This window comes from Rhodnius prolixus, unplaced genomic scaffold (assembly GCF_049639745.1).
Source record: "Rhodnius prolixus isolate KJV_2025 unplaced genomic scaffold, Rpr scaffold_2, whole genome shotgun sequence".
NCBI lineage: Eukaryota > Metazoa > Arthropoda > Insecta > Hemiptera > Reduviidae > Rhodnius > Rhodnius prolixus.
Genome location: NW_027411592.1, coordinates 3,418,172 through 3,432,088, shown reverse-complemented (window position 1 = coordinate 3,432,088; position 13,917 = coordinate 3,418,172). Strand labels below are relative to the sequence as shown.

Below are 13,917 nucleotides of genomic sequence, written 5' to 3'. Positions count from 1 at the left end.
GACCAGAGTAGACTTTAGAGGCACAAAATCTCACTAGACACATGCGCCTGCCGACGTGCCACAAAACAAAAGATGGCTGAACTGCAGACAAGACTGATATGCGTATACGTCCCTATACTCTCCTGAGAAGCCCAAGGGCAACTGGCTCGAGCTCCCAGGCACACGCTGGAGCCCCCTCTCCGTTGTCTTCTCCAGTGCTGCCAACCGGACAATGCTGTGCCAAAAGATAAATTCTAGGCCGGGGGGCCGCACATCCCTTCGAGGATCGAACAGACTCTTTGCTCTCTATGTGTACTGGTGCTGATTTCCTCTAGTGGCCATATAAGATACTTTCTTTTGCTGTAGAGCCAGCCTAAATATGTCCAGAAAACGTCTTCATAGAATGGCGTTATCTGACCCGGAACCTTTGTGCAGACTTTGCCAGCACTCAGAGAAAACCGCTTCTTTACTCAAGAAGATGTTTTATAAGAGGGAAATCACGATTATTTGGCTCTGTAGTGAGAAAAATCCTGAACCGGGTTAGGAGAGGGTTTAGAAAATGTCTTTAGAAAACGGATCTATTTGAACTCCATAATTGGCTTCCACAGGAAATTTTTCCATCCCTTTTCCCCTTAGATAATTCCAGAAAATGTTTTCCCTATTGTCACTCTTACGGTATGTTTCATCTGATCTAAAGAATATGTTTTTCTAATTAGTCGAGATCAGTGTGACAGTAAAGGAGTCTGTTCACAGAATTATAAATGAGTTATTTCGCACAGCACACATGTAATGCGTTCCAAGTCAATAACTAAACGTAAAGTAGAAAAACAAAATAAATAAATTACCTATTGATAGTTTTCTTTATAAAATATTTTTGGCTTGTTTAAAAACAGTCCTTTTGTTGATGGAAACCTTCATATTCAGAGCGCCTGTTCTAACCTTTGTGTGAACTAACCCATAAAACTGACATCCAACCTCATTAATTTTCATTTTTATGTCTATATCGTTTAAACTTTAATAAATAAAAAATTAATTTGTGTTTGCCTATTACGTGTGTACGAAATGTTTATAATTTTTTCTAATGTTACTACACTACATAGTTGTCTAGCCGACTAATATTTAAATCTATTTTATAAAGAAAAAGCAATTCATGTAGAAGCAGGATGTATACCTCTAATGTTCTTTTTTATTTTACAGTTTGAAAATAGATTTTACACACTTATTAAGCCGTTTCCTACAAATATAAGCCTTCATTTTCAATAAGTAGAAGTTTCTTTCAGCCCAAAATTCGATGCCTTTCTTAGGCTATTTTGGGCACTAATGCTTCCTTCGCCTCCTTGTAAATTGTTTAGGAGTCCAGTGACTAACCACTAAGCTAATCAAATTTAATGAACCTGGAGCAAACTAACATTTTAATCAAAATTTCAACTTCGAAGAATACCTTGAGCACTAGAGTTAAAGAATTCGTGAGTATTTTCGCTCCGTTTTAAACTCTCTTTTACTCACAAATCTCAGAGTATTCAAAGTTAATAAACTAGATAATTGGGTCCTTAAAAACTGACAATAAACTTTTCGACATAATCCATCTACCCGCAGTGTAGAACGGTTTGATGGTACTTTCACACACATCTCACCAACAACTCGTTATATTTTAGCACAATAACACAACGCTTGAGCGTAACCATTGACTCTAACTTCTATTGATTTTTCGGTACTGGTATCTCTACTTTTTGACTAGTATACTGATGCTGTAATCACAAAAGCAACAAAATGTGTAACCAAAATTTCAGCTTTCAAATAAATAGATTGACCGGAATAGGAAGAACCGTCCTTTAACAAGTTGTTGGTCTTTGAGCAATCGCAGTAACTTCAGCTTCACTAATTAGAAATTTCACGTTTAATTGAATATCAAATTGTATAAATACAGTTAAAATTTGTGAAATTCAAAATTAATTGTAAATCAACCATTGTACCGAAAATAATTAGCTTTGTTAAAATATAGAAATACGTTTACACTTTTATTATCATTAAACAGAAAGTCTTACTTGTTTGTTTGATTACAGCCGATATTATGTGAAGCGTCATACGTACTACTGGAGTACGCTCGGACCGCCATGTTTATGTGGATGTTTATCGAAGGTCTGTACCTGCACAATGTTGTTTCAGGTGAGAGAACACAGTTTACACCTGTACTAATGTCACTATTAACTATTAAGAGGTGAGTTGCGAAATTCGTCCCACGCAAACAATTTTTCTGGAAAAGAGACTGACTACATTAAAGCAATCATCTCGTAGAAATTAATTTAATGACGCACTCCAGCTATAAGGAGCAAAAGAGGAGTGAACACTGGTAGGGAAAATGTTACAAACAAACGTCATAGAGATGCATGTTCAAAGTCTAAAGAAAATATGAGCACTTTTTTAAAAGTAAAAGAAAATCCATGTAATAATCAAGTGGCACTTCACATAGATAAATTTTTGATCGTTAAGTTACAGTTTATCTTTGGTGGAAACAGAACTTTACTATAAAGTTTGTGCTTGATGTGAGTTCACTTGTGAATCATACAGAAAAATACCCACAAACTATCTATTCGCTACTCCTCAGCCTTAGCTACACTTCTTTCTCAGTATATTTCCTATAAAAGCTGGACTTGGAAACGCAGAATGCAGACACGATCGCATCTAGCCACCTCAAGTAAGAGGAGTCGAGCTAATTTCTTCTTTAAATATATTTAAATAAATGTTTTCCTACAATTCATCGCACGTTGTTTGGTTTCTTTTTAAATTGATTCCTTTCTCTCTCTCTTTGTTTGCGTTTGTTACAATTGATTCCAATTATACACACATCCTTCTCATACAATTTTCGAAGGTAGGTATTATTTTCTCGAAGAAATAAGAAGTTGTATTATCAGTTGTTAGTAGAAATAAGGCTCGAGCGAAAGTCCTATTTGTGCCCATCCAATAGACACGTGTGTAACAGTTATCCATTTTTCATTCTTAATTTATTGGGGGTATTAATCATTGAAGCATCAATTTGTATTTCCTCAAAGAAAATGAAGTAATTTTTATCATTAAAGATTTTGCCATTATTTTATTTATTTTGAATTTTCCTTTCTCTAACCAGGTTCGATATTGAGTACAGTCGACTCTCGATAATTCGAACCTCGATAATTCGAATTTTTCGATCATTCAAACTCTACAGCTGCTAACTTCGGTAAATCGAAACAATTCAGTGTATTTCGATACGCTCGATAACTCGAAATCCTTTTCCCTTAACAACAGGGGTAGAGAACGCTCTATAATTCGAACGAGGCCTCATGCCCCTCTTTATAATTCGAATTTTCCCTAGTAATGTTTACTTCTCATTTTCCGCTTATTGTTCATTTCCTTCTTTCAGCCCAGTTTAACTTTCCAATTCTCTTTCTTAGTTTGTCACGATGGGAAGTACGTCTCCCTGTGTCCGACAAAAAAGAAAAATTATCGCGGCCGTGAAAAGTGGTTCGAAAAAAAAAGATATCGCCAAAACTTTCAATATTCCACCATCAACGCTTTCTACAATTCTAAGTCACTTGACTAAGTCAAGCCACATTGAAACAAATAACTGTTCTTCATTTTTTTAATTAGTTACATATGTATATTATTATTTATTGAAATGTTAATACATATGTATTTTTATTTTTTTGTCGTTTTCATTATTTTTACTTTTTTACTTGAGGCTATATATGTCTAAAACTTAGGTAAGCTCATACGTATTTTCAATATACGTATGTACATACATATACATAATAATTCGATTTTTTTCCCCCCTTCTTGATAATTCGAAGTCTCGATAATTCGAATTTTTCTTGTAGTCTCTTGGATTTCGATTTATCGAGAGTCGACTGTATTTACCTAAACCACCAGTTTATTACCAGAAGTTTAGATCAAGTGACGCCATGGAGTTTGGGATTAGTCAGCTTCAACGCTTGGTTTTCTTTAAGCTTAGTTTACACCCCGCTTACAAATTAATTTTGATTCTATAACTTTTAATTGTCACTTTTTCTCATTAAGGGCACTAAACTGAGATAGATGAGGGCCCTTTCTAAACTAAAATTTGCGATCTCATCACATGAACCGTCTTAATAGAAATTAAACCTGAAATCAAGATTCCAAATTGGAAAGAAATCTGTTAACTACAAGTGCAACTTTAGTAATTCCATTTTTTAGCCTCCGAAAATCACTAAAATGGTTTGATCAGAAAAAGTTTTCAAAAGTAAATTTTCATTTACTAATGGGTGCAGATTAGATTTCGGGTACTTGGAACATTCTCCCTGGGAAAAGAATTCCTAGAAAAGAATATTTTTTAAAGCTAAGCTACCATACTGACAGTGATTACATGAGCTGTACATATTACCAGGCAAACTACCCACTACTTGAACACAGACCACTGAATGATGGCTAATTTGCACCAACCTTAAGATCAAGAAAGAAGAAGAAAAAAAGTTAAGTACGATTCTAACAACTGTAAAATAGCTTGGAGGCTAATTTCATGTGATCAAGCAAGTGTTAAGAGAAAATTTTCTCTAGATGGAGAAGTCTAGACACGAATTTAACCAAATTGATTTATTCATATCTCATCGCAATCTCCTTCTTGCTCGGGTTTTTATTTAAAAAGGAAACCTTTCTAATTTTGATCCACCATCGCCCACACCATCAACCATAATTATCCTTGATTTCTAAAATTCCTTTACGCTGATTGTTACAACGGAATCGGCAGAAAATCTGGGCCCATAAAAAAAGAAGATTTTTTAATATTTCCTCATTAAAACAATTTCTATTTAAACTGCATTGAAATAACCTGTTCGAAAGGATATTTCCAAAGATTATATTTAAATATATTTCATTCAGTACATAAATGAAATTTTGCTAACTTATAGAACGTATTTTTGGGATAGAATCAAGTTTTAGGTTGTTAAATAAGAAATTAGGTTAATTTTAATTATAGAAATAAATAACTTAATCCGACAAATATCAGCTTCTTATTAATAGAGACTAGATAAGAGTTCGAACAATAACAATTTCCACATTCTTTGTTTTATATTTTACTTATAAAAATTAGGATACTGCTAGGGGTGAAGCAAAAGGATTTTTGTCGTTTACTAGAATTTCTATTTTATCAAATCGGAATTCGGGGATTCGCAAAGTGCCGGCTGTTGGCAAAGTTTCACGAAGCCCATTTTCTCAAATAAAGTAAGAGTATTGTGAAGAAGTTTTTGCAGCCATTACCCAGCTGGCCTAACATGATCAGATCTTTTTCTTTGGCGACGAAAATACCACTAAATTCTGACTCAACTTGGATGCTTTATCAGTGATCTCTTTCCGCCTTCCACTTCTGCTCATCTCTGGAGTACCATATCCGATCCAACTCCCACTTCATAAAATCTTATTTTTTTATTAACGCCGCAGAGGTTTTTCCTAAGCATTCCTTTAAATCTTTTACATTTCTAATAATTCTTAGGAAGGAGGTTCCTAATAAAACTTTGACAAGTTCTGACCATTAACTGCTTTATTTCTCCTTCCCTTTCTAAGTGGTTTCTTGGTTCTTTTAATCATTGATCAAGTTCTGATGCTAGTGATTCGTTATTATAAACTAGAACTGCCGAACTGTCTTCCACAAACATGTGTAACTCAAACGAATTTTATTAACACCAGAAAATTTCATAAAAGATATTTTATCTTTACATTTTAGAAATTTAATTCACAATCGGCGAGTATGTTTTTTTACTTTCATTCTGTAGCAGTCCGTCAAATCGATTCATACTTTGTATAAATAACTTCGATAATTTTGACAATAGACTATCATTTTCACTTACCGGAAAATTAGAAATCTTATTTTATTACAGTAGACTATTTTATTTATTTATTTTATTATTTTGTTTTAATGATTATATAATTTAATGAACATCTGAGGTCATTGGCGCCCTGTGCTTTTTTCAGTGCACTGCCCGCCTTCGGGTAGTGTTCTCTCGTTACAGACAACACTTTATTTAAGCGTATCATCAGCTGTAAGAAGCTCTAAGGAAGAGAAAATCTAAGGGACAACAGCTGGATTTACAGTGTTGTTCATAGGAATGTTATTCCCATGGGAATCCCATGGGAAACGTCCCATAATGATTGGCGCCAATGACCTCAGATGTTCATTAAATTATATAATCATTAAAACAAAATAATAAAATAAATAAATAAAATAGTCTACTGTAATAAAATAAGATTTCTAATTTTCCGGTAAGTGAAAATGATAGTCTATTGTCAAAATTATCGAAGTTATTTATACAAAGTATGAATCGATTTGACGGACTGCTACAGAATGAAAGTAAAAAAACATACTCGCCGATTGTGAATTAAATTTCTAACGTCATTAATGATGTATGAATGACGTCCATTTATGGGACAGCACACATTTGTATTTCCCATGGTAGTCGATAGAATGATACTGAATTGTCATACTTAGATTATACTTTTGAGTGTTAAAGTTAATAAATTTTGTCGTTTTGCATGTCTCTTTGTACATCTAGTCCTATTTAGTAGACACTAAACGTAAACTTTCATTAATTTTAATAATTTTATTGGAACTGTATTCCATATTAATATTATAATGGGAATCCCGTGGGATGGGATGGGCAGGCATAAATTGCCATGGGATGGGACAGAAAAATATGTCCAACGGACAAGCCTGTGGATTTAAACCCGGGACCTCCGCGTGGGAATCCAATACGCTAGCCGCATAGCTAATCCCTTCCCTGACTATTTTAATTGAATAACAGTTTTGAGTTGTAAGCTCTCTCTTTTTTTTTTTAATTCACGATTACTAGTCCGCAGGAGATTGAATTCTTTTTTATATTGCAGGAGATTTTAAAAAAATAATTTTCGCATAGTGTAACTGACAGAGAAATACGTGTACCTTTTTTTTTTGTGATTCTGCTGTCAATAGTAGTCCAGGGAGAGTCCAGTGGTATACCAAACTGGCTCACTATTATCACCTACAAGCATGCTCCTGGCACTGGACAGACGTGCTCTCAATGTTTATGCCTTGACTCATCCCGCCCCAGTACCACTAGCACACTGCAAACACTGCTCATAGAAGGGAGACCTGTGGTTACCTGCAGATTTTTTATTGTTACTTTTCCCTGGAAGTCCATGCTTTGAGGAAGCCTGAGTTTGAGTTCACAAATATTCTCAATAAAAAAATAATAAAATTTTAAACGGGTATTTTCAGTAAAAACATATTATCGAATATTTTACTCTACTGAAACTATGGACGCTCTTAACTGCAAAAAAAATCTAAGAAATCCATCTAAGAAAATAGTGATAGACAGTGTTTCTGCAGCGGGAAAACACCGTCTGCATGCCGGTAAAGCTTTAAACAGGCTCCTATGATTTAGTAGTTGTTGAGCTGTTCAATTAATCCAAAAGGTTTTATCTTCGCAAGTCGCCGACAGCTGAATGAAATTTAGCGCAAAGTCGTAACTTGCGACGCCATGCCGTGCCTACTACATGTCTGATTCCTACGATAATCATCTTATCTCCTTCGAAAAAGTGTTGTATTCTGTTTAATTGTAGGTCGGCCGTCGACCACACTGAGTATCTAATACTTTCCAAATCAGTTCGGCTTTAGTATCTCAAAATTATTTAGACAACAGCTGGGGAAAAAAAATAGGCATGAAAAGAGCAGAATTGTGACGCAGGACAGCATGACTTGTCAAGCAGGATACTTTGTAGATCGTACCGGCAGTATACCACAATTTGTCCTGCGTTCACTTTTATGAGTTATCGCTGTTCTCGTCTATTTGTGCAATCTGTATATCAACAAAGTTCTTTATCATAGCAAACCTAACCTTGTCGAAACTATCCACCAAAAATATTTACTGCACAAATATTTTACACAATAATGGTGAGCATTTATTAGAATTCAACTTCTTTTTTTAAAAAACATGTGGTGATTAAATTTATTGAAAAAAATTTTCTTTCACTAAAAATCTGCACGTTCTGTGTCAGATGGATTGAGGGATTGAAAATACAAATAAAAACTAAATTAAACTTTTTATTTAGAGGAAAAGAATGGCAGATGAGATAACCCATGGTAACAACCATGCGGCTGCCATATCCATGATTTTATGTAATAATAACACAGCTGTCTCTGACAGCCGCTGTAGGCAGGGTATCTTCAGCTATAGTGTCCAATTCATTGTTCTAATTATTTCTGGAGCAGTTTATTTTTACTTAGAAAATAAGCGTAGCCGGCTGAAACTATTTTCATTAAAGAAGTGAATTTTATCATCTATGTAATCTCTTAGAAACAGTAACATCGTAATGACATTAATTAACACTTTATTATATGGAAGATAAAACATTGGAATGGAACATCAAAGGAAAGCGTAAAGCATCCGCTCATACCTCGGAACCTCTTCCATTATGGATTAAAATCTATTTAGACGGAAAAAAGTTAAAATAAAAGTGCCAGGGTCCTGTTCCCCAGGCAGCCATCTAAAACAGACTATAAGGTCCAACCTTCCCTTTTTTGCAGGGCTAAGGTCTTCTAGATTCCGCGCCTCTAAACCTTGTCACACTCCAGCAGCCTTGACTTTCAGGCAATAGGCTTGGTACCTTGGCCACCATAATCTTGTGATGAGCCAGGACGGTACAGTTCAAAAGACAGCCACCCACAAAAAGTTGGTTGGACTTTCCTGTCCGCTGACGTAGCCTACATCGGTCCGCAACACTGATGTTCCGTGTCACGTGACGTTGGTATTTTTTCGTAGGGTCTGCTTCGTAACGAGACGCGTTCGCTTTTTGCTTTTCGTCAACCAGCACCTTGTAGCACTTGTTAGTAATTATTTAACACTTTAACTTTTGTGTACAGTAGCCACCACTTACTTGTTCCTTCCAAATGGTCGAGAAAAAGCAACAAATTAAAATAATTTATTACAACTAATTGATTCCTAAAAAATTAACCTTCCTCTTTCACAGTGGTATTTTCTCATTAGTAAGCCGAGAAAGAAAAGCTGAAGGCAGAGAGGAAAGTTTAAAGAAAAACACTTGCATCTATGGCCGAACTTTTTCTTTAAAATTTTATTAAATTAAACTGTAATTCTAATTATTTTTCGAGTTCTATGGAATATTTATTTAATGTTTGACTTTTAGGAATAGGTCTTTTTGCTCCTGCAATTAGTACATTATAATTGAATTTGTTTTTAACTTAGCATTCTGACTAAAGGTTAAAACATAAATGCTTGAATTTTTCGCCTTGAATTTCCATATCTTCCTACATTTCATATTTTATTAATATGTTATTCATGTTATTATTTTCTAGGTTCACAATTGCTTGTTGTAAATTTTACTGTTTAAAATAAAAAAATGAATGATAAAACAAAACAAAAACATATCCATGATTAAAGTGGTGTTACGAAAATAAACTGATCTTTATGGAATTCATTGAATGTGTAGACTGGTTATTAGAAAAAACTCTTCCTTAAGAATTGATTTACAATCGCTTAAGTAATAAGCCTAAACCATCTGAAATTATGAAATGGTACTTGACTGCAGATTAACGCTCACCATTGAACGTTGTCACGTTCACTAGAAGTGCTCAAGGGGAAGCTGTATGTCCTCAGGGGAGCCGTTTGAACTCAAAAAACTGCAGAGCCACCTTAAGGTCTGCGTGCCAACGACAATGAAGATGTCTCAGATACATTCGTTAATAGGTGGGTTATGTATTTTGGTGGTATATATCCTGTTCGGAGCTACCACTCAATATTTGATTAGGAAGGTGTAGCACAATTATTAAGGTTACCAGAGTAGCCAAAACCAAAATGTCTTTTTATTTACAAACACATTAATTTTATAAAAACGCAAGTAATCAAGTCCAGAACATTCGGTGCTCAAGCGGGAAAACTGTAACTAAGAAGGTTGATGTATGGTTACAAACCTGTAGCGTTGCCGCCACAGTATCTTTTAGGTGGTAACCTGTACTGGCTTGGTTATGTTAATCTATATTGCGAGGTTGTGGGATGAGATATTTGGCACTCTGCAGCCAGAGAGAGGAAGATCAACGAAGTATAGAGGGGAAAATTCTGGACCTTGTGTGATCTTTTAGGTGATTCAGGGGAGGTACAATAAATCTTTAAGCAGCAGCACCGTAAGGAATCAGTTTCATTGGGAGTTAATAACAAATGCCAATTGACTGCTAAGGATTACTTATGTCCATTTCGGAGTGACCCAACTGAGCATTGACTAATATTAATCGGCAAGTTAAAAAAACCTAAGCAGGTTTCAAACCTTAAGTGACCCCAATAAAACAGTGAGCTTGAAGCATTTTGAAAATGTCCATAAAATTTTACGAACAGTAGCCTAAAAGTGAATGTACTCTCTAATTGGTTTGAGAGGTGCTCTATGAAGAAACATGTGCTGAGGTCTTCCGGAAATGGTAGCTTTTTTAAAAACTGTTCCAAAATGAATATTTCGAGACTCTTAAAAATTTGCTTTAAGCAATGGTTACTAAGCCTCATTTAATCGGCGCAAGAAAACCGTTATTCTCTTTGCTTTTATGACTATCCTTGCAATAAAACTTGCAGATCTGCATAAAGAACAATCAACTTCAATTTGCCTCTTTTATTTACATGTACACCGCAGAATGGCCCTTTTATTCGCTGTTTTCCACATGTCGTGCTAAAAAGTTCTAGTATCAGCAGCATCTCCAGAAATTCGGCTAAAAAATTAACTAACTTGGGAATAAGATTGTTTAATTGAGAATGAAGTTCTCCATGAAGAAGTTAGGGTGATCAATGGCAATCAGTTCGAAAACTTTACCAAGAATGAAACTTGGAGGCTTTTGGAAAGAGGTTGTGAGTAGTATTTCCTTTTGAAATAACAGTTTATAAATTTAGAGGAGCTGAAATCTTTTCAAGTTTATCTGACTTTTGTTTAGTTTATATTGTTCGAGTACAACAAAGATTGTCGGCACTAATGAAAGGGTTGAATTGTTACCTTACAGTTAACCTATTGGATGGCAAAATTTCCTTCTCTGGGCAGAAAAAGGGCTAACATTCAGATTATAAAGAAGAAGCGACAAAATGGTTGCACAACAAGTTTATATAAGAGAGCCATTCTCTAGCAATGTTATTCTAAAAGTGAAGCGACACGTTATTGTTAATTAAGTGAACAATCAGTCTTCTCTAAAATGGACTTTATGCCTCTTTAATGATTGCATAATATCTATTATATAACAATGTTGCGAAAAGTAATTTTTTCTTCCTTCCTTACGTAACTGTATAACTAAGGGAAGAAACTAATATCAAAGTACGTGAAAACAGTCGGGCAATATTGGAATTGTGAAACAATAAACCATTCAATTAGTAATTCGTCACCAGAGTGGCGAAGCCACTCAAAAACAACCAATGTTAAACAAGAAAATTTGTTAAAAATTGAAAATTATGTAACCAGCAGATTTAATCCATTTGAAAAGTTTTTCCAACCGCAAGGAGAGGGGGTTTCGTGATATAACTGCTACAGGATATGTCTTCTACATATCCCAATTAATGTGACAAAGGTGGTCAAATTGAACAACGATGATCGTAACCTCTTTAATCGCTGCGCTCGTTATCGGAACCGCCTCCGATCCAAGAGCCGAAAGTTTAAAATCTCTCATTAGAAAGTGTAGTTGGTGGAAATTCTCTTTTTTCCGTTCATTTTCTTTTTTTTTTTAACTGGTTTTAATTTTTGTTGTAAAACTTATTCCTAAATAATTAACTTTATTGTTTCTATGTACCATTGTTGTATTACATACTAGGGAAGGGATTAGCTCAGATGTTAGCTGCTGGATACCTTCACGGAAATCCCGGGTTCGAATCCAGCTGCTGTCCCTTAGATTTTCTCTTCCTAGGAGCTTCTTACAGCTCACTGTCCGGTGATGGACAGAGTTGCCTGCAACGAGAGAACACTGGCCGGCAGTGCACTGAAAAAACCTCCGGGCGCCAATAATCTCAGGTGCTGACGCGCCCTAAATTGGGGGAAGAAAATTACTCAAACTCAAGGGTTGAAGTAGAATCGCCTCCAGGTGTTCCTCTCTGGAGCCGGAACATATTTTTTGCACAAACTTCTGAGTAATATACGAGCGACAACTCGCCCACTCACTGCATAATATGACGAATGAAAATAGCTCTTGTTAGGTCCATGCGAGCTATATTGAAACACTGAAGCCTAAGCCAATTCTGATGGTGGGTTTGTTCAGAATTCTTTTAATTATCAGCAACATCCCTCGAATTTTGATGTTTGCAATGCTGGCATTAAGGTGGCGCTGGAAAAACTTGATCAGCTAATCGGTGAGCGCCAAGAAGCCTAGCAAGTGATCTTCACTGGCTTTGTAGCTGCTCTTTCATTGTTTCTGGAGTCGAAACAATTGTTGACAAGATAGCGTAGTGATAGACGAATAAATAAATGACGCATGGAAGCTCGTTCGCCAGTGAGAGGCCTTGAAGGAAATTAAAAGATTCTTTGCGAAGCAATCGGCACCATTAAGTCCCTTGCCCCAATGATCCTCTAATTATAGTGCTGGTACGCCCTTGCTAAGAAAAATGCAATTTTAGAAAGAGCGCACCATCTGCAGTTAAGCCAACAACACCGCCAGTTTCGAAAGTTAGTGATTTGTATTTAGAATTTGGATCACTAAAGCAAAATTTTCGAACTCAAACTGAAGTAACAGTACTGCAGGAGATCACTTGAAGTTAGAAATTTTGAAATAATAAAAGATTCTGCTCTTTAATTATTTATTTTAACCATCTAATAAATCGATAAACTTTGTTATTGTGCGTTTGAATAAGGTAGAAATGAAAGTTAGACACAAAGCTCATATAGTGGTCACTCACATTTGATTGAAAATGTTTTATCTCAACAAATTCAGTATAATAGTGGACTCATTATTTATTTGCAGTTTGCGTCTTGACATTATTCTTTTAATATTCTGGCTTTCTACTCTAGTTAGAGTCTTTCAAGAGACGTTTCACTACAAACTATACACTAGTCTGGGCTGGGGTGCCCCAGTGATCATGACCTCAGCTTGGGCTGTTACTTTGGCCGTTCAGATGAAAACTGAATGCTGGTGGGGATACAATCTCTCTATTTATTTCTGGATACTGGAAGGACCAAGATTTGCAGTTGTTATTGTAAGTTTACAATTTATTTATTTTGTGAAGGATTCTATGATATTATTGTACTAACAGGATGTAACAAATGTCTGCTTTCTGGCCGTTTTTATTTTAAAGAGTATTAAAAAATAAGATATCATTTTATTCTTCAAAGTGTAATCCAATGTTGCTTAATCACTTCAACCCATCTTCTTTTTGTGCCAGTAATTCAATTCCTCTTTGGTTCCTCAAAAGTTTTTTACAGTCAAAAAACCTAACATAACCTTTTGTAACCGAAGTAATATTTTTAAATACTTAAAAAATGAGTCATAGATCAAAAAAGGTGGTAGTTCAAAGGAGCAAGGTCCGGGCTATAATCAGGCTGCGAAAGAAGTTCGAATTCCAGCGCAGTAATTTTTAAGTCTGATGGGTGCTAAATGTTGTTCTTACCGTGCTGCAGTACTTTTTTCCAGTCGACTAAAGATGGGTAGTTTTTGGATAGAACAGCATGGACTCTATCTATTGTGCTTAGTAGGGATCAGATGTAGTACGTAGCACAGGGTGGGCACTTCGTGGGCACAGGATGTACAGACTGGCCAGGTCGGGCCCATTGATTTTGTTTGAGTTATTAAAATATGTCTGTTTTTCATCAAAGGTGACAGTTTGCTATATATCGGAAATCATTTGGAATTTTTAGGAATCGTTTGATTCATTTAATATCTGTTTGGCTTTAGCCGAAATGCAATTCTTGGCGATACTCATACAGCCTTAAGGCACCGCC

The 13,917-nt window shown here is 35.5% G+C and overlaps 1 protein-coding gene across 2 annotated transcripts in view; it reads left to right on the top strand.

Moving 5' to 3' along the window:
* Positions 1-13,917, top strand: part of Pdfr (Pigment-dispersing factor receptor) — a 221,274-nt gene that overhangs the window by 194,871 nt on the left and 12,486 nt on the right. For both annotated transcript variants that reach the window (XM_074120573.1, XM_074120574.1), the window contains exons 7-8: positions 2,043-2,145; positions 12,991-13,175. In XM_074120573.1, the coding sequence (XP_073976674.1) occupies positions 2,043-2,145; positions 12,991-13,175 (288 nt within the window). The remainder of the gene's footprint in view (positions 1-2,042; positions 2,146-12,990; positions 13,176-13,917) is intronic.